Source organism: Leucopleurus acutus, assembly GCF_964270905.1.
Source record: "Leucopleurus acutus genome assembly, chromosome: 2".
In the NCBI taxonomy this organism is placed as follows: Eukaryota; Metazoa; Chordata; class Mammalia; order Artiodactyla; family Delphinidae; genus Leucopleurus; species Leucopleurus acutus.
This window is the reverse complement of record NC_139143.1, coordinates 77529900-77557583: the sequence shown is the minus strand read 5'-3', so window position 1 is coordinate 77557583 and position 27684 is coordinate 77529900. Positions and strand designations below refer to the sequence as shown.

Here is a 27684-nt window from a genome sequence, read left to right as displayed (position 1 = left end):
TCTGCCTCCTCTTAGTGCAGGACCCACCGAAGGAGACAAGACTCGGCTCTGGATTTGAGAAATGAAACCGAGGGGGAAGGAGGCTGCCATAGTGATGGGAGCCGGACGGAGGCCCTCTCCCCTCAAAGGCATACAAAAATGGGGGAAATGGCTTCATCCCGGAAAGCTAGCACACAGCCCCCTCCAGATCCTCCAGGTCCTTCCAAATAGGGGGAGACAAGAAAGCTAAAGCTACAAGAAATTTTGTGGGAAGCAGCACGGGGGCAGTGGGAAGCAAGAGCAGACTGACTGACACAGATGAGAAGCTTCTGTGGAGATGGAAACAGGTCTGCTGATTCACTGAGAACTGACTTCACTAGAATGTACCCAGCACATGGTAGGCACTCAGAGGTACTTGGACGAGTAAATGAATGAATGAAGAATATCTGGGGGAAAAGCGAGGCCAGCGAACACAGACCTTTATCTTTGGGGATAAAGCTTTGGGGAGCCTCACTTGTTGGAGAGAGGTGGACTAAGGAGAGCCGGCCACTTGAGTGGGGCGGGGGGCTGTGTTTGGGCGAGGGGACCAGGCTGGCAGCGTGAGACGTTGGGCCCTGGTCATGCCCCGATGGAGGATGGAGTGGGTGCCTATTTCGTGACACTGCCTGGCATTGAAAGGGCTCTGGCATGAGAGGGTTGAGACAGGAGCGTGAGCCACAGGTTCAAACATCACCCTCTCCACATTCATGATCTGGGTCACAGGCGCGCAACTGGTAAGAGCTCTGACACCTCCTTCCCCAGCACCGCCCAACCCAGCCCTTGCCCCAGCCCCACCCTGAGAGAGCATCTCTAGCTCCTTGCCCTAAAGTGCCTCTGAGCTGGGCGTGGAATGGGGACAGAGATAAGACTGAGCTGAAAGCGGACATGATGACAGCATCCCAGAGAGTCACAGAAAAGCCAGAAGACACCAGGACAAAGGGACCATCTGGCTCGGGAGGGCTGACCGTGAGAGAATCCTTCCATTCTCTGCCTCTGAGCATCATACGGCCCACAACCTAGGGCTCCCGTAACCTATTCTGCTCCTCGTTCAGTGCCCGTGGCAGCCACATCCCCGCAGCAAGAAAGCTGGACTGTTCCTTAGAGAAGTAGAATAGATTTAATCTGTAACTCAGAAGTGTCTAGATTAGCTGCAGTTATGGACACCGAGAGCCTGGGAGGAAGCTGCCCGCTGAAGGCATCCCGAGGGGCCGAGAGGCACCCTCAGTCCACAGAGGTGTCGGGTTGGATGTTAGCTTTGCGCTCAGCTTCAGTGCAGTACTTCTCAGGAAGGCCGGTGGCTCTGCAGGAGAAACACAGGTGTAAGGGGTGGAAAGGGTGTAACGGGTAGGGATAGAGAAGGAGACCAAAGAGGAGGCAGCAGAAGCAGGCATTTACAGAACCTTGGGATGTGTACCCCAACCCTGGTCCCCCAAACACATCCCTGTCAAGCCTCCAGCATCCTGCCAAGGAGTTCCCAGAGAGCCAGGAAGACCCCATCCCAGAACTTTCTCCAGGAGCCCCCTTCAGAGGGCCACAGCCCATGTGGGCCTGGAGTCAGGCCCTCTCCACACCCCTGTCACCATCCCTTCATTCCCTTAATCCCTGGGGAAGAGGAGAGGAGCTGGGCAGGAGGGGATGCCGGCACACCTCAGCTCCTCTATCTTTTTCTTCTTGATGCCTTCAATGCGCTCACGCCACTTCTGGCCCTCCTCTTTGAGGCGCCGGCCTTCCTCGAAGGTGGCGATCCGGTCCTGCAGCTGCTTCTGCTGGTTCTCCCGCACCTGGCGCTGGAGCTCATTGGCATACTGTAAGCGCCCCCTGGCCTTTTTCTCCTCCTCCAGCTGCTGCTTTTCAATCTGCTCTCTCTGAGCCCTAGAGGAGGGACACGGTCGAATGGGCTAGGCTGAGCTGTCCCAGCCCAGGGAAGTCTTTGGGGCAGCTGCTGGGTAGGCTCCTCCTAGGACACGCTGCAGAGACCAAGGCCCTCCACACTCAGGCCCTTCTCTTCTGTGGCTCAGAGATCAGCCCCAAAGGCTGATCCCAGCCAGGCCCGGGTTCATGGCGTGTGACTCTGTGCCATGGGCATGTTTAGAAGGGCCCAACGCTTGGGCCCGGAGCTAAGGCTCTGCTGTCACTGTTCTGAAATTCTTAATTGTTGAACAAAGGGCTCCACATTCTCGTTTTTCACTGAGCCCTGCAAATTTTGTAGCTGGCCCTACAGCCAGGATGTCACCCACTGGAAGCTATTGTTCCCACTCTTCTCTCCTATAACGATGCCTAACTCCTCTCCAGCTTGTTCTGAGATAGCTTTCTTTCTCTCTCTCTTCCTTCCTTTCCACTAACAATAATAATGACATTAACAAAACCAACAAAGAGGATGGTTTTGTTAGGAAGTTCAAAGAAGTTGTAAACTCTGCAATGCTGGTTCTTAGCTGCTGGAAGAAGAAGGAACTTAGCCTGTTATCTCTGATTTTTCTTACTACTCTCAGGAGCCTCTTCCACAAGAAAACTTCACGAACCCTGACATCAGAAGGAAAAGGGCTAATGTTCCCAGAAAAAAAACTCAAATGAAATGTATTCACATCTCAGAGGAAATGCAGTCATAGGCCATCCTGAGCTAACTCCTTCTTTCTTCCTCAATGTAATCAAAAACAAAAGCTAAATTTAAAATCACCTTAGGCCAGGACGTCTCAGCTGGGGTCACTCATACCCCAACCAAAAGCACCACTTCACAGACTCATTTCCCTCTAGCTATCTTCCAAGCTCCACCATGCATGGCATGTCCTCTCGGGGCTCAGCAGCTCTTTTACACCATGTAGACACCTCCTAAAATTCTATACCTTCCAGGTTTATCAGAAGAAAACTGCTGACTTCCTTGCCCCCCTGTACTTATACACCAAATCCCCACTGCTCGGACACATCTATGAAAGCAGAAAGATTCTCCTCCTTGCCTTGCCATTATTTTCCTATATAGAGAACAGTTTTTTATTGTTTCACATTATGTGAAACAGGGTGGAAATGGGGAATCTGTATGTGTCACTAGAGAGCCCCTGGGGTGGCAGGCAATTGGAAATCTAAACGGGGAAGGGTCTGGTAATTTCACAGGGCTGGGGCAGGGATCCTGGAGGCTGGCTGCATTACAATCATCTTGGGGTTTTCAAAACTACTGGCCTCACCCCAGACCAGTTAAATGAGAATCTCTGGAGTTGGCTCCTGGGCACCAGTACTCTTTGAAAGCTTCCAGGCATTTCTAAGAACCATTGGGTAGGGAAGGTCAGCTATTTCTGCTTAGTCAACAGGCTGACAGTTAAAGGCATCCCTCTGTCCAGAAGCAGGAAGTCCATATATAGGCCATAGAGGAGGCCATGCCCTTGAAGTAGGAAAAGTTGGAATGCTGGCCATGGAAGAGATGCTCCTAGCACTTGGAGATGCCCATCGTGGTGGTCACATGGCCCTGGAGACCCTAGGTCCAGATGCTAACCTAGAAAAAGGTGAAATTGAACTTAAAGCTAGGGCTGGCAACATTGTTCTCAATGGTGAAAAACTGAAACCATTTCCTCTAAGATCAGGAACAAGACAAGGATGTCCACTCTCACCAATATTATTCAACATAGTTTTGGAAGTCCTAGCCATGGCAATCAGAGAAGAAAAAGAAATAAAAGGAATTCAAATTGGAAAAGAAGAAGTAAAACTGTCACTGTTTGCAGACGACATGATACTATACATAGAGAATCCTAAAGATGCCACTAGAAAACTACTAGAGCTAATGAATGAATTTGGTAAAGTTGCAGGATACAAAATTAATGCACAGAAATCTCTTGCATTCCTATACACTAATGATGAAAAATCTGAAAGAGAAATTAAGGAAACACTCCCATTTACCACTGCAACGAAAAGAATAAAATATCTAGGAATAAGCCTACCTAAGGAGACAAAAGACCTGTATGCAGAAAACTATAAGACACTGATGAAAGAAATTAAAGATGTTACAGACAGATGGAGAGATATACCATGTTCTTGTATTGGAAGAATCAATATTGTGAAAATGACTATACTACCCAAAGCAATCTACAGATTCGATGCAATCCCTATCAAATTACCAATGGCATTTTTTACAGAACTAGAACAAAAAAATCTTAAAATTTGTACGGAGACACAAAAGACCCCGAATAGCCAAAGCGGTCTTGAGGGAAAAAAACACAGCTGGAGGAATCAGACTCCCTGACTTCAGACTATACTACAAAGCTACAGTAATCAAGACAATATGGTACTGACACAAAAACAGAAATATAGATCAATGGAACAGGATGGAAAGCCCAGAGATAAACCTGCACACCTATGATCAACTAAGCTATGACAAAGGAGGCAAGGATATACAGTGGAGAAAAGACAGTCTCTTCAATAAGTGGTGCTAGGAAAACTGGACAGCTACATGTAAAAGAATGAAATTAGAACACTCCCTAACACCATACACAAAAATAAACTCAAAATGGATTAGAGACCTAAATGTAAGACTGGACACTATAAAACTCTTAGAGGAAAACATAGGAAGAACACTCTTTGACATAAATCACAGCAAGATCTTTTTTGATCCACCTCCTAGAGTAATGGAAATAAAAACAAAAATAAACAAGTGGGACATAATGAAACTTAAAAGTTTTTGCACAGCAATGGAAACTACAAACAAGACGAAAAGACAACCCTCAGAATGGGAGAAAATATCTGCAAACAAATCAACGGACAAAGGATTAATCTCTGAAATATATAAACAGCTCATGCAGCTCAATATTAAAAAAAAAAAAAACCCAACCCAAAAATGGGCAGAAGACCTAAACAGACATTTCTCCAAAGAAGACATACAGATGGCGGAGAGGCACGTGAAAAGCTGCTCAACATCACTAATTATTACAGAAATGCAAATCAAAACTACAATGAGGTATCACCTCACACCAGTTAGAATGGGCATCATCAGAAAATCTACAAACAACAAATGCTGGAGAGGGTGTGGAGAAAAGGGAACCCTCTTGCCCTGTTGGTGGGAATGTAAATTGATACAGCCACTATGGAGAACAGTATGGAGGTTCCTTAAATAACTAAAAATAGAATTACCATATGACCTAGCAATCCCACTACTGGGCATACACCCAGAGAAAACCATAATTCAAAAAGACACAATGTTCATTGCAGCACTATTTACAATAGCCAGGTCATGGAAGCAACCTAAATGTCCATCAACAGATGAATGGATAAAGAAGATGTGGTACATATATACAATGGAATATTACTCAGCCATAAAAAGGAATGAACTTGGGTCATTTGTAGAGACATGGATAGATCTAGAGACTGTCACACAGAATGAAGTAAGTCCGAAAGAGAAAAACAAGTATTGTATATTAATTTATATATGTGGAACCTAGAAAAATGGTACAGATGAACTGATTTGCAGGGCAGAAATTGAGACACAGACGTAGAGAACAAACGTACAGACACCAAGGGGGGAAAGTGGCAGAGGGGTGGGAGTGGTGGTGTGATGAATAGGGAGATTGGGATTGACATATATACACTAATATGTATAAAATGGATAACTAATAAGAATTTGCTGTATAAAAAAAAGAAAGATAGGCTGTATCACTCAATCTCTACTTATCTGAGCATAACTTCTGTAATTTTTGTAGCCCTCCACCCTAATTAAAATTTTGTTTGGTTTATTTCCTATTTTATTATTATTTTTTAAATTTTATTATTTTTTAATGGCTGCACTGCACAGCATGTAGGATCTTAGTTCCCCAACCAGGGATCGAAAATGGGCCTGGCAGTGAAAGTGCCGAGTCCTAACCACTGGACAGCCAGGGAATTCCCTTGTTTGTTTCCTTTAAAAATTTTTTTGATGTTATAGAGTCTGGACCAGAGCAAGAAGAGAGTCTTTCCCAGTTAGGCCAGAACACTTAGAGCCAGTAGAACGTCCCAGGGGCCAGGTCTGGTGGTGGAAGATCTAACTGGTAGAAAGTAGAACTACTGAGACTGCTCACTGCTTTGGGGTAGGAGAAGGGAGACAGACAGTGAGAGATGTGAACACTTAACTTCCACTTCTGTGTTGGAATTATAACTAAGCCAACATAGAGAACAAAAATAAAAGGATAAAGAGCTGACAAGGCCAGAAAGATGGAGAAATACAGGTGAAGCCCATCCAAATACGAGTCTCTAACATCCTTCTTAGATGAATGGGCAAGAATGGTGTTTTACTCATCTCTAATATCTCCCATAGCATCCAACACAGAGCCTTGACTATACGTGCTTAGTACATATTTGTCAAAAGACCTCCCTCAAAGCCCTGCTCTGATGACTCGCAACCCTGAGTGTGTGAGTTCTTCTCTCCCTCTCTCTTCAACCTCCCCTGCTGCAGTTTCAGCCCAAACTTGTCGAGGGACATGGAGGTGGGGAGGGTAGAAGAGACCAGATTTATACCATTACTTACACTTTTAATGCTCCCGGGGAAATAATCCCTATAATAACCAATTCCTTAATCACTTCCAGGTAGGTGCTATTTTCCAATTCTTTAATAAAATTCTTGGCTCAAGTGTCTTTGAAATATTTCAATTATCCATCTAGTTAGAATGACCCCACCAACCTGGTCAAGGTGGATGCACATCTGTCCGTGGACATGCCAGAAACTGCCTCTCCACCCAGTACGGACCATCCCTGCCACAGTACCAGGAAGGGAAGCTGAGGTTCCCAGCTCCTCTTACCGAAGAATCCTCTCGAACTCATCCCGGTCCCGTTGCACCTGAACGGCCAGAGCGTGCTCCTTGAAAGCCACCTGTTCTTGCCGACTTTTCCGCAGTCTGGCCTCAGTTTCCATCTTCTTCTGTGCGTTTTCCTTTTCCTTTCTGCGCCACTCTCTGTCGGCAACCTCCTGGTTGCGTTTGGCCCGCAAGGCATCCTGGGAAAGGAGAGGGCGGGGAGACCAGTGAGGATGCAAAGTAACCTCAGGTCCCTTTAGGAAGACGCCTACTTCGGACTCTGCCCCAGCTTGCTTTGAGAAGCCCCCCGAATTTCTCTAGCAGCAGGGTTATGCTAGGAAAGAATAAAGGGAATCCTGTCATAGAACTTTCAGGTCAGAAGATACCCTGAGGGGTCATCTTGTCCTTCCCCCACCCCCAGCTCATTCCAGTTCTCTCCCTATACCTGAAACACCTCCCGGCTGTCCTGCGATCGCTTCTAACTTTAATGACTGCTAATGATGGAGATGGCACAGTTTCCTCTGGTGACACATTTCAGTGGTTAGTTAAGGTTGAAAGTTCTTTATGTGGCAGCCAAAATCTTTCTCTTGGACCTTAAGCATGTAATACACTTCTCGATCCTTGCTTGCCATGGGCTTGGAGGCAGGCCCATCTCTCCGTCCTCCAGCTACTGAAGTCGAGATAACTTGCATCCTCTCTTCTATACCCTCACCCTTGAGACCATTCTACAGGCTGTCAAAGGAACAGTTAAGGGGATGGGAGAGGCCGAGAGAAGCTGAGACTGAATAGGTACCTGCTCTGCCTGGTAATCCTGGGCCTTCTCCTGCATTGCCCTCAGGCGGGCGATCTCCTTCTCTTTCTCCCTCCGGATTCTCTCCTGCTCAGCCTCAAACTCTGCTTCTCGAGCCTGCGAGGAAGAAAAGGCCTCACAGCATGGCTCCCATTGCCCCAGGCTTGCAGAGAGAAACTGAGACCCATGTCTATTCAATATCCCCCCTACCCCTTCCTGACTCCTTTTAAGGTAGGGCAAAATGACTAGCAATGCATTGACATGAAACTAATCAGCATTTGTAAGATGCTTCGTTGCTTACAAAATGCCTTCTCCTGTAATATCCCAGATGGTCCTCACAACATCTCATTAGATTGATATTATAAAGAAACTGATGTTCATAGAATTCAAGGGTCCTGTCTAAGATGGCACAGCTAGTAAACTACCAAACGGATTCAAATGCAGGTGAGCCCAGCCTTCATGCTCTCTCTGCTACTGCACAATTTCCAAGTTGCAAGGCTGCTGGGCCAAGTTTCTAGAAATAACAACTGTGGCTTCCTGCCTGTCTTGTAAAGTACAGGAGGTGGAAGTTATCTCATTAGTCCTTTTGGGCAAATGGCCAACCGTGCGATGTGCAGCCCCCCAGGGGTTAGCAGATACCTAAGGAATGAACTATCAAAATTAGCTCCCTTTGCCACTTCTCTGAAAAAGCAGACATATCCCTAAAAGCTTTCCATACACAGCTTCCCAACTATAATTCTTGGTTAGTCATAAGACTAATAATGGCTTAGGTTGGGTGGAAATGTGATCATCCCACAAAGAATGTTCCTTAGCCTCATTCCACCTTTCCAGACTTCCAGACTTGCACCCAATGAGTTGTCAGCTTGTGAGCTGTGCACAGCTGGCTATGTGTCAAGCTGGTCTCTCTGCTCCACGTTGCCCTAGATACCAGGGCAGGGAACTCTGGAGGCTTCCACCACCAATCTCTGCCTTTAGCTCTAAAGCGGCAGCCCCGGCTGTAAGAACAGAGACCACTGTGAGGTCAGGGAAGGACTTGTGATACACTTGGATTCTTCTGGTGGGCTGTGGGCATGCCCAAGTGCCCGATCCCTTTGCCAGTTTCCTGCCTCTCCCAGGTTCTCCTGCCAATGACATTTTCATGTACGAAGACAAGACCTATTCCTCTCCCGCTCAGAAATCAATGGCAATTCCTCATCGTTCCACACTTGCAGCTCTGCTCAAGGTCCAAGGCATTCCCAACAACCGTTCTCAGCTCTCCATCATCTCGCTACCTCGTTTCCCATCACAACCACCAGAGACTCTCTGCTGCAGCCAGTGAAACTGTTCACCAATTCCTACACGTGATTGGCTTATGATCGCCACCTTCGCCCATTCAGGGAAACAGTTGCTGAGTTCCATACGTTGTACATAGCATTACTCTAGGTACATTCAGCCTGTCTGATACTGGACACACATTGAAGCATTCAGGATCTTTTCAATCAGTCAATGACTAGCTTCACAAGGTGGTTGTAACGACTAGATAAGACAACACACAAAGCCCTTAGCACAGAGCCTGTGTACAGACTAAGTGCTTGATTAATGGTAGTTGTGTGATCGCTGTTATGCTGGAACCCCCGTGTCCCCAGTCTTGCGTTCTCACTCTGTTGCCTGCATATCCCTGGCATCCAGTAAGGAAGCCACAGCCAATAAATGAGCTTTGCTGAGCTTCATTTTCTCTCGTTTGCATTTGGAGTATAGAGGTATATCAAATATGCCTTTTCCAATTGCACCCACACCCTCCCCCTGGCCATAATTAAGAATCCCTACCATAGAGAAGTATGGTATCATCATGGAACCTCAAAGCTAGTAGGGAAGGCAGGACTCACGCATGAGGCGTTGAATAACTTTCCTGCCACCTCAAGTCCTTCCTTCTCTCCTTATAGAAATGCATGCTCACTCCATCCAAACCGTGCCTAAAAGCTTTCTTTTGCCCTCCATTCCTCACAGACCCCAATCATGACATTACTCATTCTTGCCCCAGAATGAGTCCACACATTCATGAGCTGCATCTCCCTATAACTGTTCGAGGGTATTGCTCCCTGTTCCGTGGTGCATTTGTTCTTATAAGTACCACAGGGGGTGGTGGTTGAAGGCTCTATTTTCTGAGCCTAGCATCCAGTACAGGATGGATGCCCAATATAGGAATTTTCACAAGAAGTTTATGGGTCAGCTGACCCATGATTGATTACTGAAGATATAATTATCCAGGTCATGAGGAATCCACGAAAACTTTACTTTCACCAATAGTTTTAATTTTCTTCCCTGCCTGCACCTGACCCTCACCCCAACTTCTAATCAAAGGTGTTAACAAGGACAATAATACCCCAATTGGGGTGTCCTTTCCAGGCTACTCTCTGGTGATGAACAAGGGGACTGGCCAAGTTGAAGAGAAAAAGAAGCCAGGCCCTTGAACTAAGGACATGAATTTTAGGATGACGACATAACTATCTTCTGTTGCGTTAGCTTAGTTCTCATGCCTGCACATCCCTGAGACAGACACCCCGTTCCTGCTCAGAAGTCCCAGGCATCAGTAAGCAGGTCCCTACCATCTTCTTCTTGGTAAATTCCATCACCATCTGGTCTGCCAGCTTCTCCTGAGCCAGCAGCTCTGCTTTCTGCCTCTGGTTTTCGTCATTGATGCGTTTGATCTCAGCCTGCATCTGCAGCTTTTGCTGGTGTCTTCGTTCCAAGTCCTGCCACCGAAGGGAGAGAGCATCAGAGTAGAAGGGGAAAGATCAAAAGATACTGGCCTCTTGGGATGGAGAGACACAGATGGAGGCAGGGAGAGAGATGCACACTCTGAAGTCTAACTCCAGTTACTGCCCTTGATTAAAGCTGTTCTTTCAAGGGTCATCAATGACCTCTTCCAGCCAAATGGCCCTTTGCAGTCTTCATTCACCTTGACTTTGCGGCAGCCCCTGACACTGTGGATCTCTATGGACTCTCAGGAAGTGGAGGCTCTTAAAATTCTACTCAGTGTCTCCCCCATGTCAGGCAAAATCCTATCCTTTGTTCATTATGCTTTCCTCCTGCCTTCAATTTCCTTCCCCTATTCAAACCCAAACTTTTGGTCTCTGTTCAATAGTGATGATTAAAATAGATAAAATAGAGTATTTGGGAGGGAGGGAGACGCAAGAGGGAAGAGATATGGGAACATATGTATATGTATAACTGATTCACTTTGTTATGGGGCAGAAACTAACACACCATTGTAAAGCAATTATACCCCAATAAAGATGTTAAAAAAAAATAGAGTATTGCACTAATTGAGTACTTTTTATTCATAAGACACTTTATATAACCTACCTCTAGCACCTAAAACCCTGAAACCCAAAAACCCTGAAAGGTAGTCCTTGTTATCTTTCTTGTACAGGTGGAAAAACTGAGGCTCAGAGTTTAAGCGACTTGCCCAGGGCCGCACAGCTAATGAACTCCAGAGCCAGAATTTTGGAACCTGGTCTGTCCAAACTAAAGTTCCAATCTTCTCTGGAGCTCTTACTTGATTGCCCCAAGTTTTCATTCTCTCTGCATTTCTGAATTCCCTTTGCACTTAAGATGGTGCCACACCTCCTCGGACTTAATCATACGTTGCCGTGAGGATCCCATTCGCTTCCTGTGTGTTCCTTCTGGCCCAGCCAGAGGACAGGGACCATGTGTAACACTTTTTCTCTTTCCCAATACTGAGAGGGAAACAGCAAGTACTCAATAATGAGGCAGGGAAGAGGGGGCCAAGGTGAGTGGCAAGTGAGATAGAGAAAAAACCTCAGAGAGAAAAACAATGAGTGATGGACATCAGAGTCCCGATCACCCTGAGTGACAAGATCCCTTCTAAGGAATGAGCCTGAGCCTTTGAAAACTCCCAGTGATCAGACCACTTCCAAGCACACCCTCAGGTCCCAATGTGGAGGGGCACTGGGACCTTGGGCAGTGGCCTCCCTACCGTCTCGAACTTGGACTCCCTGCTTCAAACTCTCCTACCCATCAACTCACCCCACCTCCCACACTGCTTCCCGCTCCTTCCATTTCTTCAAAGACTAACCGCTACCTGGCCTCCCAGTTCCTCCTCAGCCCAGCTTCTGCCCTGACGCATCCCAGGCAACACTGCTGACCCTCCCCCAGCTTGGCTCACTGCCCAGTTCAGGGCTCTTTCCTCCAGGAAGCCTCCTGAACCAGACCAGCACAGTGCTGTGTGCCTCCCCCCAGGTCCACGTGGTGCCTGAGTCACGGCCGCCAGCATCCCCTCACCCTCCAAGCACCTGCCTCCTTGCTCACGCCCCAGTTCCCCTGCTGACACTCCAACTCCCACACTCTTTTTTCCCCTTTTCCCTTTCTTCCTTTCCTTCCTACCTTCTCCCCATCAGTTTTACACGTGCCATTGGTACCCCAGGCAGTATTTAATCCCACTGACCCTCAAAGCTAGAAAAGCTGCTGACTTCTGATCTATGACATACATATAATCACATATTTACTTACTTCTTTGCCTATTTATTTACTTTTTGGTTTGTTGTTTTTGTGGGTTCATTTCCAAGAAACCAAAGGACTTCCCCTGTTTCTCATCTTTGAAGCCATCATGAAGCAACCCCAGAAAACTCCCTTCATTCTCTCCATCTTGCTAGCAAGGTGGGGAAAGCTGCCCTTGCATCACCGGGAGATGATGCAGTTCTAGGCTGGGGAGGCAGAGGTTTCTACCTCTGCCCAATGATACTTCCTGGAGACTTAGGGAGTGCCTAGAAGGATGGGAAAAGGACAATGACCTAACACCGGAGTAATTGTGTTGACTCAGTGACACCTGGAACTTTCTCAATGAACCCACCAATGCCCATTCCCCACAGTCAATTTGGATTTTCCAGTTTCCTGCATATCTATCCCAGACCTGTCCTTCCTGTCCCTTTCCCTCTCTCTCCTGAGCCAGGAGCTTGGCCAGGTCTTGTCTGTCTTCATGGCCCTGTTGCTCCCCTTCTCGAGCAGTTCACAAGGCTGCCTGCCCCTCATCTTCCCTGACCATCTGGTTATCATCCTCCCAGCCCTCACACAGACCCTCATACTGCAAGTGCTTGAGAAGCCCTCATAATTATAAGGCCCCCCATGAGATCCTTCAGGACCCCCTGTCGCTCCTCACCATCAAATTCACTGGGAGATGACAACTCAATCACCCATAAACATGGTGAAGGAGGAGAACAATAAAAGAATATGTGTTCCACAAGTTAAATGGTACCATGAGGAAACAATCAGACAAATCAGAATGTGGGACATTCTTCAAGTCAAATGTCCTGGATGCTTCAAGGTATCAGTGCTATGAAAATGAATGAATGAATGAATGAGTGAGGGAACTCTTCTAGATCAAAACAGACTTAAAAGACTTAGTGAATGCAATGTGTGAACCTTGATTGAATCCTGGTTTGGATGAAAGAAAATATATTTTTGTAACAACTGAGTAAATTTGAGTGTAGAGTAAATATGAAATCATATTATAGAATCATTGGATTCTAATTTTGTTGATAATGGTGTTGTTGACTTGTAAGCAAATGTCTTTCTTCAGAGATACAGGCTGAAGCATTCAGCAGCAAAGTGTCAAGATGTTGGCAACTTACTTTCAAACAGTTTAACAATATCAAAATATGTATATACATCTAAAAGAGACAAGCAACTCAGGCAGATTAACAACCACTAAATCTAGGTGAAGCATTGATGGGTGTGGTACAGTTCTTTCAACTTGTCTGTGTGTATAAAAATTTTTTTAAGTGAAAAATTGAGGGGAAAAAAGAATAAATGCCCCAAATGCTTGCCATGTACCTCACTATGCCAGGGGCCTTTGTACACTGCAACAGATCAGATGAAACCAATAGAAGAAGATTTGTTTACGTCTTCCTGGTCTGAACAGATGTGTCATCATTACTTTTGCAACGATATGCTTACTAATTTTATTGAGGCTAACAGGAACAAAGGGTTTGACTCCTCAACACAGTTAATGACACTGGGATGCAATGTACTTTGGATGAGGCAACAGCAGCGAGTCTAGAACTAAGACACTGCTACTGTTCACCTACAAAGTCTATAATATCCCTAGATAATTGAGGGAAGACAATAAAACATCCCTATGTTTATTTGTGCAAAGCATGTAGCCATATCTTTCCTTCATGTGTCCATTCACACGGATATGTCAGTCCTGGACCCCAAGTCCCAGTAAGGCAGGGATGGTATCCAAATCACTGCTCCTCCCCCAGCATGACTCCACAAACAAATGTTTCATAAGGCAATAAAAAGTTGATGGTGACGATGATGTGAAATGAGCGTGTGCCTGACGGCACGTCAGCCCACACACTCAAACCCCAGTGTTGGAGGGCTTTTTTGCTGTTGCCGGTGGAACTTGGCATTATCTGTGCAGCCCTGTTACCCTTAGATCCTCCTCTTGGAGCTGCTCCATATACGCCCGTATCTGCTCCTTATCCTGTTGCTGCTGCTCGGCAAGCAGCGATCGCTCCTCCTGCTTCTTTTCCATCTGTTCCACAATGTGCCGTCTTCCTCTGGGAAGAAACAGTGCCACGGTGTCTTAGAAACCAAAGGTCTGTGTCTCTCTGTTCTAACCTCCACCCAAATAACCCCCAAGATGGGAGGCATCGTAGGAACAATGTGACAAGTGCCCCCTAAACAGGGCTATGCTTCACAAACCCAGACCAAAGTCCTTCCCCAGAGGGTCCTGGCAGGTTGGTCCTCTCCCTTCTGAACTCCTGGTTCTGGGGCTCACCGTTCTTTTTCTTTTTTTAATTTCATGCAGTCCACTTTATTGATTTTTTTTCTTTCATAGATTATACTTTTCTCTTGTTGCAGAGCACGGGCTCTAGGCACGCGGGCTTCAGTAGCTGTGGCTCGCGGGCTCAGTAGTTGTGGCTCACGGGCTTAGTTGCTCCGCGGCATGTGGGATCTTTCCGGACCAGGGCTCGAACCCGTGTCCCCTGCATTGGCAGGAGGATTCTTAACCAGTGCGCCACCAGGGAATCCCAAGAGCTCTATCTGAATGTCAATCTCGTACTCCTTCCCATAGAAGGAGTGTGTCTTCTCCCACTCTCCCAGCCTTCCTGCCCTCTTTCTGCCCCGGTCCGGGAAGATCCCACATGCCGCAGAGCATCTGGGCCCGTGAGCCATGGCCCCTGAGCCTGCGCGTCCGGAGCCTGTGCTCCGCAACGGGAGAGGCCACAACAGTGAGAGGCCCGCGTACCACAAATAAATAAATAAATAAAGATAGAGCTCTTGAATGACTCCAGATGAAATACACTAGAGCAATGAGTAAAATAGTTACATGGAAGCAGGTTTAGACTCAATATAAGGACCAGGTCAAATCATTAGAGCTGCTGATAAGGCAGGGATTTTCCTTTCATTGGAACTGTTTATGCAAAAAATGAAGAGCCACTTGGCCATGAAATAAACTTTTATTGGGAGCCTGCTATAGTGAGCCAGGTACCTACTAGAAGTACAAAGATGAATGGTACATGAGAACAGAATACAGATGGGGAGAAAGAACTGCCACTCAGTGTGGTACAATGACTATTTTTTTTACAAGGACTATTTATAGAGGTAATTCTTCAATTATATAGTTGGCGTTCTAAATCCAGGATACTATGATTCTATAATTTACCTGCGTTGGGACTTGTCCTTTCCTGCAGAATGAAGGGGACTGAATTTATTCATTCTAACATGTATTAAGCACCTACTACAGTCCAAGCACTCTGGTAGGCCCAGAAGCTACAGAAATGAATAAGACAGGGACCCTGTCCTCGGTGAGCATACAGCCTGGTGAGGGTCAGGGAGCCACAGTGCAAAGAGGGGTGCGCCAGAGTATAAAGAGGGTGTGGCGGGACCCAGAGAAGGGAGCCCTAAAGCCTGCCAGGTGAAGTGAGGGAGGTTTCTCAGGGGAGGAGACGGCAAAGCTACATACTAAAAGAAGAGAGTGCGTTTTTCGGGGGGAAAGGAAAGAGAAGGGTATTCAAAGGAGAGGGAACAACAAAAGTCATGAGCTTTTGTCAAGACCTGGCATGTTGGGGGAAACGAAGGAAAAGCCTCATAGAATGGATGGCAGGAAATAGTGCAAAATGAGGCTGAATTGGGGCCAGATTATGAAGCACCTGTTGTGATCTTGGAAATAAGTTTTAAGAAATTCTGTGGTTCTCTGAATCACTCCATAAAGGTTTTGAGCTAATAACAGAGGAGGATAATGACCATTTCTCATGTCTTCCCCCTTTGCAAGGCTATATGGACCTAAAGACACATGGAAATGACTAAGAGGGGAAGGTGCCAAAGCCATCTCTTTACCGGATGCTCTCTTCCCGCCTCTTTCTGTGCAGCTCCTCCTGCCTCTGAACGGATTTCTGCCGCTCCACCTCCATCATCTGATCCAACCGCTTCTCCTCTGCATCCAGCTCTTTTTGGATCAGCTGCTTCTCCAGAATCTGGGCATCCCGGATGGCGTGGCACTTAGCGTTGAGGATGATCTGGGGAGGGGAAATAAAGCTGTGGTACTAGGCCTGGGAAAAAGGATGGGAGGGGGGGAATGCATCACGGGGATAGGGAAGTGGGAGCGGGGAGAAATGGGAGCAGAATCCTATTGAGTGTGCTCACAAGCCCAGAAAAGCAATAGTGTCGGGGCTTCCCTGGTGGCGCAGTGGTTGAGAGTCCGCCTGCCGATGCAGCGGACACGGGTTCGTGCCCCGGTCTGGGAGGATCCCACAGGCCGCGGAGCGGCTAGGCCCGTGAGCCATGGCCGCTGAGCCTGCGCGTCCGGAGCCTGTGCTCCGCAACGGGAAAGGCCACGACAGTGAGAGGCCCGCGTACCGCAAAAAAACAAACAAACCAAAAAGAACAATAACGTCTTTCAGGGTATTGGATCTTAGTGTTTGGGGGGTCATGGATCACGCTTTGGGAATATGATGAAATCTATGGACTTTCTCCTCCATAAAATTCATTTGCATCTGTACACACAAAATTTCCATAAAACTTCAGAAGTTCATGGTCCCCCCTTAGAGATCCATGAACCCCAAATGAAGACCCGCTGTTCTACACTTCAGGGAAACAAACATTCTTGCAGAGGCCAAGCCACTAGATTTTTAAACTAGAAGAGCCCAACATGACACATAACGGAATGAAAAACCATGAGCCATCAATAAGAACTATGGAGTAAAAGCTTTGGAAAATAAAAGGAAGTAGAGAAGATTTACCTGAGAGACAGAAACTGTAGATGAAGGGGCTGGGGAGTCAGCATTTTTCATTTGGCCAGGAAGTGAACCACACGCAATTGAGTTACACAATAGAATTCCAAATGAGCCTCTGGTCTTTATGCTCTCAGCTAAGGGAAGCACTTTGAACACGACAAAAAGAACCCAATTGCCTGGGACCACCATATGTGGCCAGAATTGAACTAGCCGGATAAAGATACAAGTAGCATCCTCACATGCATTTATCAACCCACAGTTCGCAAAGCCTCTCCCATATATTAACATATTTAATCCTGCCAATAATTCCGCTAAGTAGTTTCACCACCCTCATTTTACAACTGAAGTGAGGCTCAGGGAGGGCAAGTGACTTGCCGAAGGTCACACAGCAGGCACGTGGCAAGTGCAGCTCTCCACCCCGTTCCCCTGCCAAGGCCAGACCCTGACCTTTCACCCCTGCACCCTGTCTCCAGCTGGAGCCCATGCTGTCAGGTGTGTGAATAAGAGATAAGAGGAGGGAGGACTTCCCTGGCGGTCCAGTGGTTAAGACTCTGTGCTTCCACTGCAGGGGGCATGGATTTGATCCCTGGTCAGGGAACTAAGATCTCGCAAGCTGTGTGGCACGGCCAAAGGGGGAAAAAAAAAAAAAGGAAGCTTGATAGAACTTCCCTGGTGGGGCGCGGTGGTTAAGAATCTACCTGCCAATGCAGGGGACACAGGTTCGAGCCCTGATCCGGGAAGATCCCACATGCCGTGGAGCAACTAAGCCCGTGCGCCACAACTACTGAGCCTGCGCTCCAGAGCCCGTGAGCCACAACTGCTGAAGCCTGGGTGGCTAGAGCCCGTGCTCTGCAACAAGAGGAGACACTGCAATGAGAAGCCCGCGCACCACAACTAGAGAAAAGCCTGCACACAGCAATGAAGACCCAATGCAGCCAAAAATAAATTAAATTAAAAAAACAAAAAGAGAGAGAGAAAGAGAGATAGGAGGAGGGAGGGAGAAGGGAGAGCTCACCTTGCTCACGTCCTTCAGCTCCTCCTCCTGCTCCATCCGCAGCTGCCTGGCTCTCTGAAGGAGGTTCTGGGCCCTGTCCTTGGCCACCTCCTCCAGATTGCTGAGCTTCTTGCTGGTCCTCCAAACCATTTCCTTCTGTTTCATGATCTTCTTGCGCGTGGTCACTGCGTCCTATGGGAGCCACGTCGGGATTAGTGGGGGGTTACTGCCTGTGCTGTGTGCCCTGGGCACTAGCCCGGCTGCCACGGTTGACCCCAGATGAGTTTCGCCTCACCCCACCGCACTGTCGGAGCCCAGGGGTTTCTCAGCCTGGCTTCCTCACCCTTCCCGCCGCCCTGCAGTTCCTCCCCACACCCACTCTTAATTCTACAACACGTCCTCTTTAGCACGTTCACGCCCCATTTCAGGGTCCCATAACTAGAGCTCCCAGTCTTGTGGGAAGCCGGCCTCTCCCCAGCCCTTCTCTTCAACCCCCCTCTGCATAGATGGGGGACGGGGGTAGCTACCACAATGGCTTCCTTCTCCTCCTTGAAGGCCTGCTCCCTGGCCTTGAGTTCTTCTCTAGTCAGCACGTGGGACGCCCATTTGATCCGCTCAAACTCCTCAGGGCTCATAATAAGGGACTCCCCAGAGGGGTCCTTGGTGGGGATGCTGACACAAGGATTGAACAAAATTAGGGAGGGGAGGGGAGGGAAGGGCAAGCTCTCAGCACCACACTGCAGGCTGCTCAGCCCTCTTCCCTGCCCCTCATCACTGCCCACCCGCCTGCAGGGACTCGGGCAAGGGCAGGAGAGACAGCCAACTGCGCAACAGGTCCACTGGGGAAAAGCGGTCCCAGGAAAGGGTGGAGTAGCGTCACGGGCTAAAGAAGGGACAGTTTAAGGACTTTTGCTAAAAAGTCCGGTTCATATGCTACCTTCTCTGCGTCGCCGTGTATGACCCTCCCCCATGTATACATACATAGACCACCTCCTTCCCTCTGCTCTCCCTGCCAGTGTTGTGGGCAACTTCTGTTTCCCTTGCTGGCTCACAAGCTCCTCCAGGATACGGACTCTGTCTTAACCCCACAGGCAGCCCAGCGTCTGGCACAGTGCTGGGCACAGACTGAGGACTCATAATAAAGTTGTTGAATTGAACTTTTAAAATAGATGATTCCTCAAGGATGACATAAAAAGAGCAAGGGGATGCCAGACAAGGATGAAGTGGATGCCAGTGAGAAACAAAAGCATCCCTGTGCATCCAGCCCAGAGAGAAGCTTTGAAACCTAAATATTAATTAAACTCTCTGATCAACAATAGTCAGAGACATGTCTATAGACCTTTCTAGCTGCCCAGCACATTCAACAAACCAATAGATAATTATAAAGATTACAAACAAATGACACACATTAAAGATGGAGCAGAGGGGTGGGGATAAAGATGCTTCTGGGTGAGGCGATTTAACAGGTACATGGCTAGGAGGCAGGAAGTTAAACTTCCTCCAATAAAACTGGTGCAGGGGGGCTTCCCTGGTGGCGCAGTGGTTGAGAGTCCGCCTGCCGATGCGGGGGACATGGGTTCGTGCCCCGGTCTGGGAAGATCCCACATGCCGCGGAGCGGCTGGGCCCGTGAGCCATGGCCGCTGAGCCTGCGCGTCCGGAGCCTGTGCTCCGCAACGGGAGAGGCCACACAGTGGGAGGCCCGCGTACCGCAAAAAAAAAAAACTGGTGCAGGGGAGGTGTCCAGGAGGTGGACGAATGAGCGAGTGGACTTGAGGCTTAGCCAAGATCTTGTGGTTCACTGGGTGGCGTGGCCCCAAACATCTGGGATGTGGAATAACAAAAAATGATCTAAATCTGAGACAGCATCTCACACTGCTCTCAGCAGCTCTGACAAGTCACCTCCAACGTGTTTTTTAGGACTGGACCAGTCCAAGAAGGAGACATTTCTTGGGACCCAGGAGTACCTGCAGGGCTGCTACCACATCTGGCCATTTCATGCCAGAGTTGACCAGACAGTGCTCCTGGAGCTGTGTCCCAGCCGTGCCTCCCCAGCTTGTGACACAGGCTGCATTTTCTGGGAATTCAAGTTTTTAGTGAGTGGAGCCAGAGTAGGAAGAATGGTTTGGAGAATGAAGCACTAGCACAAGAGTTAAACCACTGAGTGATGGTGTTGGCTCATTTCACATGGCTGAGCTGGGCCTAAACCTACCACAGGAGGGGCCCAAGCAAGGGGGCTGCTCCAGTCAGGAAGCCATGCTGAGCTAATCCCAAAGGAACCCAAGAGCCCTTGGGAATTTCCTCTTCTGGCCTCAGAGCCTGGGAAGAAGCCAAGGGGCTAATTAGGCATCTGGTCAGTTTCCCTTTGCTTCCTATTCTCCATGCAGCCAAAAGGAAGTGACTCATCTGGACATTTCCCTTTACCAATGGGAAAGTGCACTAATGGGGGCTCAGAGAGGACCCCTAAGCACCTCCCCTCTACCAGCCCCATAGGACCCAAGGCAGCCAGAAGAAAGGGAAGAGAAAGAAGCTGGGAATCAAGGGCAATGGCAGTAATAGATCAAGGTGGGGAGAAACAAAAGAGACCAAAATGGAGAAAAAAAGGAGAACCAAGAAACGAAAGGGGGGAAATGAATAGGAAAGTGGTGGGGTCCGCAAGGACAGAATGAGACCAGGTGGGTTTCCCCATCTCTACACAGAGGTCCTCAGCGGAAAGGCTCTGTGCGCTAGGTACTCACATGAGCTCCCGGACCATGTCCCGGGTGATGAGCTGGACGGTCTCTGGCTTGTGGTCCAAGCCCAGGGCAGTGAGATTTTTCCGAATGGCATGCTTATCTCGGAGCAGCACAATGGGGCCGTCGCTCTGGGTCAGAGGCTGTGGTGTCAGGAAGGACAGCTTAAAAGCTGGTCACCCCACTTCCTGCTGGTCAGCCCTAACTTCAAGTGCAGCCTTCCCCTCTCCTGGGGACCCCATCCAGCGGCAGAGGAGGCCGGCTGGGGCCTAGACTGCAGGACCACCAAGAGTAGCCAGGGCACTGAGAGCAGCAGGGTACTCTGCCCTTGAACATGGCCAGATGTGCTCTGTACCGACCAACTCTTCTGAGAGCAAGCCTTCTTTATACCTTGTACAGATACTCCCAGAGGGATGGGGGCGCGGCGGGAGGGTTGCTAGCATACGTCCATTCCTAACCTAAAACCATCAGGAATGAAAATTTGGGGTCTCTAGGTTCTCCTCCCTCTGTGGTTTACGAAAGAAAAAATAATTAGCTCTCCTGACCATGCTGTGGGTTTGAAGTATACAATTTGTTACAGACTCATCTAATCTATGATATTTGTTATTTTTAATCCTTTCTAATGATTCATTTACTTTCATCCCCCAAAAAAGCCATACGGAGGAATTTAGAAATAGCTAAACGGCCCTGGTGGAGACCTGCCCTTAAATCTAATGGGGTGAGGGAGTCAGTGAATCAGATTTCAGCAAGGCAAATACAAATTAGATATATGAGGTTTTTTAAAAAATGTTCTGACCATGAAGGAGTAACATAGTAAGAAAATGAAATCACTTTTCAGGAAATTTTGAACACAGGAGAGAATTTCATTTGTCATGAACGCAGTATCTGTGGTCCTGAGTAGAGGCAGGGGCATGGCTTCGGTGGAGGTCCTTCCTGTCTGGAGAATCCCGCTTTGCACACCCGTCCCTGGAGTGCTGCTGCCACCTGGTGCCCATCTCTGCTTCCAAGTGGCACAACTCAGTCAGGCCACAGGCCACTTCTGCCCCCTACTGCCGGGCTGGGAGACTTCCGGGACTCTCACCCAGCACAAAGGCCAAAGAACAGGCCAGGAATAGGCATTACTTTGCCTGCACACTCTTGCAAGTCAGGAAGACTAAGTTTGGAGAACTCGGCCATTTCCAAATCTATCTTCAGTTTAACTAGAAGACTCCCCATGGACTCAAAACAAATAAACGACACGTCTGTAAGTGAAATTGCATTGCTTTGATTCTTTCCCTTGTCAATAGGAAACTGCTGCAGAGTGGGCATCTTCTAAATGGATAAAGATGCCCATCTGGAACACTCTGGAAAGTTCTTTCTTGTCCGCAGTGAGGGGAGTGAGGGGCAGGGGTAGACATCAACTCTCGTCTCCCCAGTGTGCCTGCAGCCAGAGCTATTCACACTAGTATTCACACCACCACTGGTATCTTTCTTCTTTTTCGCTTTTCTCTGCCTCTTTTTCTTTTTTCTTCCAGTTTTCTTGAGACATAGTTGACATACAGCCCTGTATAAGTGTACAGCATATTGACCTGATTTACATCCATCATGAAGTGATTATCACCATAAGTTTAGGGAACACCCATCGTCTCATATACATGCAAAATTAAAGAAATAGAGAAAAACATTTTCCTTGTGTTGAGAGCTCTTAGCATTTACTCTAACAACTAGATAACATACAGGCAGCGTCCCTCTCCTCTCTCAATCTCTCACCACCCTTCTCTCCATGTCTCATCCTCTTTCTCTCCTTGCCTCTCTTCCTTCTTACCGTCTGAACATCACGTGTACCAAGGTTATTCCAAGTTACACTCTGGCTCTCCTTCTCAAGTCGTCAGCCTCTTAGATGGGATGACATTTGCAAACAAACACCTGCCTGTTTCCCAAAGCAAAATAACTGTATTTTTTTTTTTTTTTTTTTTTTTTGCGGTACGCGGGCCTCTCACTGTTGTGGCCTCTCCCGTTGCAGAGCACAGGCTCCAGACGTGCAGGTTCAGCGGCCATGGCTCACGGGCCCAGCTGCTCCACGGCATGTGGGATTCTCCCAGACCGGGGCACGAACCCGTGTCCCCTGCATCGGCAGGCGGACTCTCAACCGCTGCGCCACCAGGGAAGCCCAAAGTAACTGTTTTAGCTGAGCAACCGGGAAAGAAGGCTGATTTTGTGTTTTTTCACTCTGATGCTGTTCTCCGATGGAGGGGTAATTATGTTGGTCTGTATCTGCAAGCTTGGGCCAGTGGCCCTCAAACATTTCCATCACGGGGCGCTCACTGAGCAAAGAGCGAATATTGAGTGCTCTGCAGCTGAGACTCCCTTCAACGTTATAACAGATTTTTAAATGCTGTGAAGACCTAAGGATTTCATGGTGGAGGAAGCCGGGTGCCCTGTTTGCTTGGGCTCCACTAGGCGTCCGAGCTCGTGCACTCGAGCCTCAGAACCCCTCCCGGTCTTCAGTCTGAGAATTACCTGGCAGGGGGTGGCCTGCCCAGAGCTAGCTTTGTCCTGAGCAATGCTAGTTTGGGTCACTGCCTCCAAGTGGCCGCTCCCTGGAGGGGCTGGGTGAGGGTTACCTTGATAGCTCCGAAGAGGCTCTCATCCACCTCGGAGTTCAGGGCTTTGGTCCGATAGCAAGGCCTATTCCTTAACCTGTTGGAAGTGGTAGAGGAGGAGCTCAGGATGCCGGCTGTGCTTAACGGCTGCAGGGAGAGGCAGAGAGTTGGGGTCATCAGTACTGAGTGCCACCTGGACCCCGGGCAAGGTAGACACTTCGCCAGCCCGTGCTGGGAGGACATTGGATGGGCATGTGGGAAAGCCCCTGGGTAAGCCCTGAAACGTAGGGGACACCTCACAGGAGCAGAGGCGGGCACACCAGCTCAGTGAGAAGGACTCCTGAGGCTCCCCAGCTAAAGACGGCCAAGACGCCGTGCGGCAGGGAAGGAAGGAGAAAGGACACAGGACGGCAGGAGGATGACCTCAGTGTCAGCTCGGTTCTAGTTTTCCACAAGCACAGTCTTGTGAGGCCACGTGGGCTTTCCTGCCCAGATATGTGCAGTGTCCTCTTCACCTCCAAACTCCTCAGCCCGAGTGCCAAACCTCCTTCATAACTGACACTACTATTTGCCCTCCTTCACGTCCCCACCATCTCACAAGGTTGTGGTGGGGACCTGAGGGCACGCAGGATGGAAAAGCACTTCGCCCACTGCTGGCGGGCGGTTGGTGCCTGATACACTTCAGTTTTGTAACAGCTGCCAGCTACAGTTAGGCAGACCGGTTCAGAGCATCCACCATGATGCTCTTTCACTCCCAGGACCCCTTTAATGTGCATTAGTCAGCTTTTAAGCGTCCAGTACTTTCTAGATTGGGGGAGTTCCCCATCTAATGAGGTGAGAGTGACAAGGATCATCCGTGAATGTAGAAGCTGAAAACACCAGATGTTTGTCTTCCAAGCCTGGGCAAAGGACCCCTTTGCCCCAAGCCTGACAATAAATAGGGAACTAGTGATGCAAGAAGGAGAACATGGAAACCCCTTCTGACAGAGGCAGCCACACCCCGTGTCTGGGGCAATGCTGATAAGGGTACCAGTGGCAACTGCCCACAGTAAAGCTGCCGGTGCTGGAGGTGCAACAGTGCATCGAGGGTCTTTGCCAGACCATTTCGGGATTGTGATTTAGGCCTGGGTTCCGGCCGCAGTGTCTCCTTTGTTCTCATTTTCCAAGCCTACTTGCCCAGCGTTGGTGTGAAGTCTGTGCGCGCTCCAAAATCCTCTCCATACGTTCCCTTCTCCTTAAATTCGAGTTCTGGCTCTGTTGCTTATAACCAAGAACCCTGACTGATACAACCTCCTTTCCCCAAGGTCAGTCCAGCTTCAGCTCACACCCAAGAGGAGAAGTCTATCTCCAGGAGGCAGTTTCTGTGAGGACCGCAGGACAACTCCAGGCTTCATCTAAAGCTGATTCACATCTCACTCTGGAGGAGCCCACATCTCCCGCCGTTCTCTGATCTGGGACACCTAGGGGGAATGGACTGGGCACGTCAGGTCTACCAAGCCTGGGAATGAGCAGCTGTCAACAGGACACGGTGGACAGGGAGACGCATTCCAGGTCACTAAACACTGGACAGTGTGTTTTGAAAGTTCTCTCTGATCTGCCATGACCACACAGACACCCTCCCACCCCGGCAGCACCTGTTCCACCTGAATCAGGTTTTCACACTAAATCGGGCGATTATTCTCCAGCTGGCTCTGTTCCACACAACGGGCACTGCTGTGTGCACCCTTTCCCTCCCAGCCTGGCACAGCCAGCAAGAGGCTTACAGAGGGCGCCTCCCTTTACAGCCTTGGTCAGCCCCCATATAGTAGAGCAGAGAAACTCGGCTTTATTGAAAGGTAAATACGGCAGCCCCAAGGATGCCTAATAACAGACTCTGAAGGGTTATTATATGGTAACTGGGGAGCAACAGCTCCCCTTTCCACCAAAAATAGAATAAGAGGAGATGAATAGAAACCACTATAGGTGGGATTGAGGCAAAGCGTTGGGAATAAGCAGAAAAGATGGAGGGCAATGGAACATGAGAGATGGCGTGAATTCTGCAGACAACTAAGGGGAGAGGTGCCTGGCACGTAGTAGGAGCTCAATATGTATTTGAGGAAGAATGAATGAATGAAGCCAAACAAGACGACCTCTTGGGGGCTGCAGACCAGATTGAGACGGAAGCCTTTCCCGAGTATGCCACCACCCCACATTTTCCATATCACGGATGTGCTCTGCACTGTGGAAAATAATGTATGAGAAAGGGCTTCGGAGCACAGATGGAAAGCATTATTGTTGTTTTGCATTTGTTTTCCTGCTTCTTTTCAAGGGCTCCTACAAGCTTTTCCCTTGGCCTTGGGTGTCCACCAGACTGTAGGTTCCTCCAGGGCTGGGACTGCATCGCTTCTCTCCTATGCTCTTGATACCCAGATCAAAAGGAAGTCGCACAAGAGATACTCGACTGCCTGAGCCTCGAAGTCAGAACATAGGAAGGAAAATAGATAATGACCACAGTAAAGTGGCCACTGGGCAGAGCAGAAGGAAGCCTTGAGCTCTGGGGTTGGGTGGCTGAAAAACCTTATTGGGGAAATGCTGACTTTGAAGCCACAAGCCTTACACCAGGGTTAGAATAACCAGTTTTGCCAAAAGCAACAAGAAGGATTAAGGAGGTCACTGTGTAAAAGTACTAGAAAAAAATGAAGAACCAAGCAGAAATGGAAAGTTAGATCCCTCTGGGCTAGAGGCAATAGGCAAGAGGTTCTTCCAGGAGGTGAAGGGCTGGTTTTATTTCTTGCATGACCAAATAAACAACCCCAAGAAGCTGAGCCATACCTAGAGAGAAGCCGGCTAGTCTTCCCTGGCGGAAGGCAGCTTTATTTTATTTTATTTTATTTTTTTAAATTTATTTTTGGCTGCACTGGGTCTTCACTGCTGCACGCAGGCTTTCTCTAGTTGTGGCGAGCAGGGGCTACTCTTTCTTGCGGTGTGCGGGCTTCTCATTGCAATGGCTTCTCTTGCTGTAGAGCACGGGCTCTAGGCATGTGGGCTTCAGTAGTTGTGGTACACGGGCTCAGTAGTTGTGGCTCACGGCTCTAGAGCACAGGCTCAGTAGTTGCGGCACACGGGCTTAGTTGCTCCACGGCATGTGGGATCTTCCCAGACCGGGGCTCAAACCCGTGTCTCCTGCATTGGCAGGCGGATTCTCAACCACTGCACCACCAAGGAATTCCCAAGGCAGCTCTTGAAGGTAAGGAAAGACCGCTGAGGAGACAAGGATGATCGGCAAAGACGAGGACTGGGACAGAAAAAGATGCCAGCTCTGCCTTGATATTTTCCTTTTGGTGACCTAGCTGACTCCCTGTCTCTTCAAATACCATTCCATCCCAGGTTTACAAGAATTCAGCCATTGCTGGGGGCTCTGGGAGAGACTGATGCAGAAAGATTAACTGGTCATTCAGAAGATGATTTTCACTCTGTTTTAGATACAGGATGATCTCCCTAACATATTAAGTTTATATATATGTTCTAGTCCCTGCTTTCAATTCTTTTTTTTGTTTAATATTTATTTATTGGTTGCGTTGGGTCTTAGTTGCCACATGTGGGATCTTTCCTTGTGGCACGCGGGCTGACTAATTGTGGCACACGAGCTTAGTTGCCCCACGGCATGTGGGATCTTAGTTCCCCAACCAGGGATTGAACCGGCAACACCTGCATTGCAAAACTGATTCTTAACCACTGGACCATCAGGGAAGTCCCCATATTAAGTGTTAAAGAAAGCAGATTATAAGAAACATGGAAGTACAGCAGTAAAAATGTTCATACGAAGGGTATTCATCCAGAATGTGTTACTAAAAGAAAGTTCACAAGAATGTTTAACAGTAATTTCATGTGAGTATTAGCATCTTAAGGTGTTTCTTGTATTGAATAATGTTCTGCACTGAGTAGGTAACTCTCTTTATGACTGGGGCAGGGGGACGGGGGAACTATTTTTATTTGACTACAAAACAAAGCAATGGACCTGGTGCCCTGACTCTGAACACAGAGAGTGCAGCCCTTAAAAAGCTGCAGTGCCGGGCTTCCCTGGTGGCGCAGTGTTTGAGAGTCCGCCTGCCGATGCAGGGGACACGGGTTCGTGCCCCGGTCCGAGAAGATCTCACATGCCGGGAGTGGCTGGGCCCGTGAGCCATGGCCGCTGAGCCTGCGCGTCCAGAGCCTGTGCTCCGCAACGGGAGAGGCCACAACAGTGAGAGGCCTGCGTATCGCACAAAAAAAAAAAAAAAAAAAAGCTGCAGTGCCAGATGTCCCGAGATCCAGGATGTTCAGCTCAAATCCAACAAGACAGATCTTGAACAGGGCTGGAACAGGGCAGTGTGGAATTTCCATGACGTAACTGTAACACCTGTCAACTGAACAAAGACAAAGGCTTGTCCTTTCCTGGATGTCCTCTCCACCTGGGACCTAGCGTCTCTTTTGCATGTAGGTTCACCGCAGGCTGGCAAATTCAGGCTTTGAGCTCTTAGCCTGATTCTTCCTGCTTTCTGTAGACTTTGGTTACTAAGAAGGTGGGGATGCCCATGAACCAGGTACCTTACCTTCCACTGAGTGATAC

The 27684-nt window shown here is 48.5% G+C and overlaps 1 protein-coding gene across 1 annotated transcript in view; it reads right to left on the bottom strand.

Moving 5' to 3' along the window:
- Window positions 1–1239: 1239 nt before the first annotated feature.
- CFAP45 (cilia and flagella associated protein 45) overlaps window positions 1240–27684 on the bottom strand; it is a gene marked incomplete at both ends in the record, with an annotated part of 41070 nt that continues 14625 nt past the window's right edge. The window contains 11 exons of the mRNA XM_082833502.1: window positions 1240–1318; window positions 1666–1890; window positions 6765–6958; window positions 7552–7665; window positions 10134–10280; window positions 13982–14111; window positions 15895–16073; window positions 17806–17976; window positions 18312–18456; window positions 20521–20657; window positions 23118–23243. Coding sequence (XP_082689628.1) covers window positions 1240–1318; window positions 1666–1890; window positions 6765–6958; window positions 7552–7665; window positions 10134–10280; window positions 13982–14111; window positions 15895–16073; window positions 17806–17976; window positions 18312–18456; window positions 20521–20657; window positions 23118–23243 — 1647 coding nt within the window. The remainder of the gene's footprint in view (window positions 1319–1665; window positions 1891–6764; window positions 6959–7551; window positions 7666–10133; window positions 10281–13981; window positions 14112–15894; window positions 16074–17805; window positions 17977–18311; window positions 18457–20520; window positions 20658–23117; window positions 23244–27684) is intronic.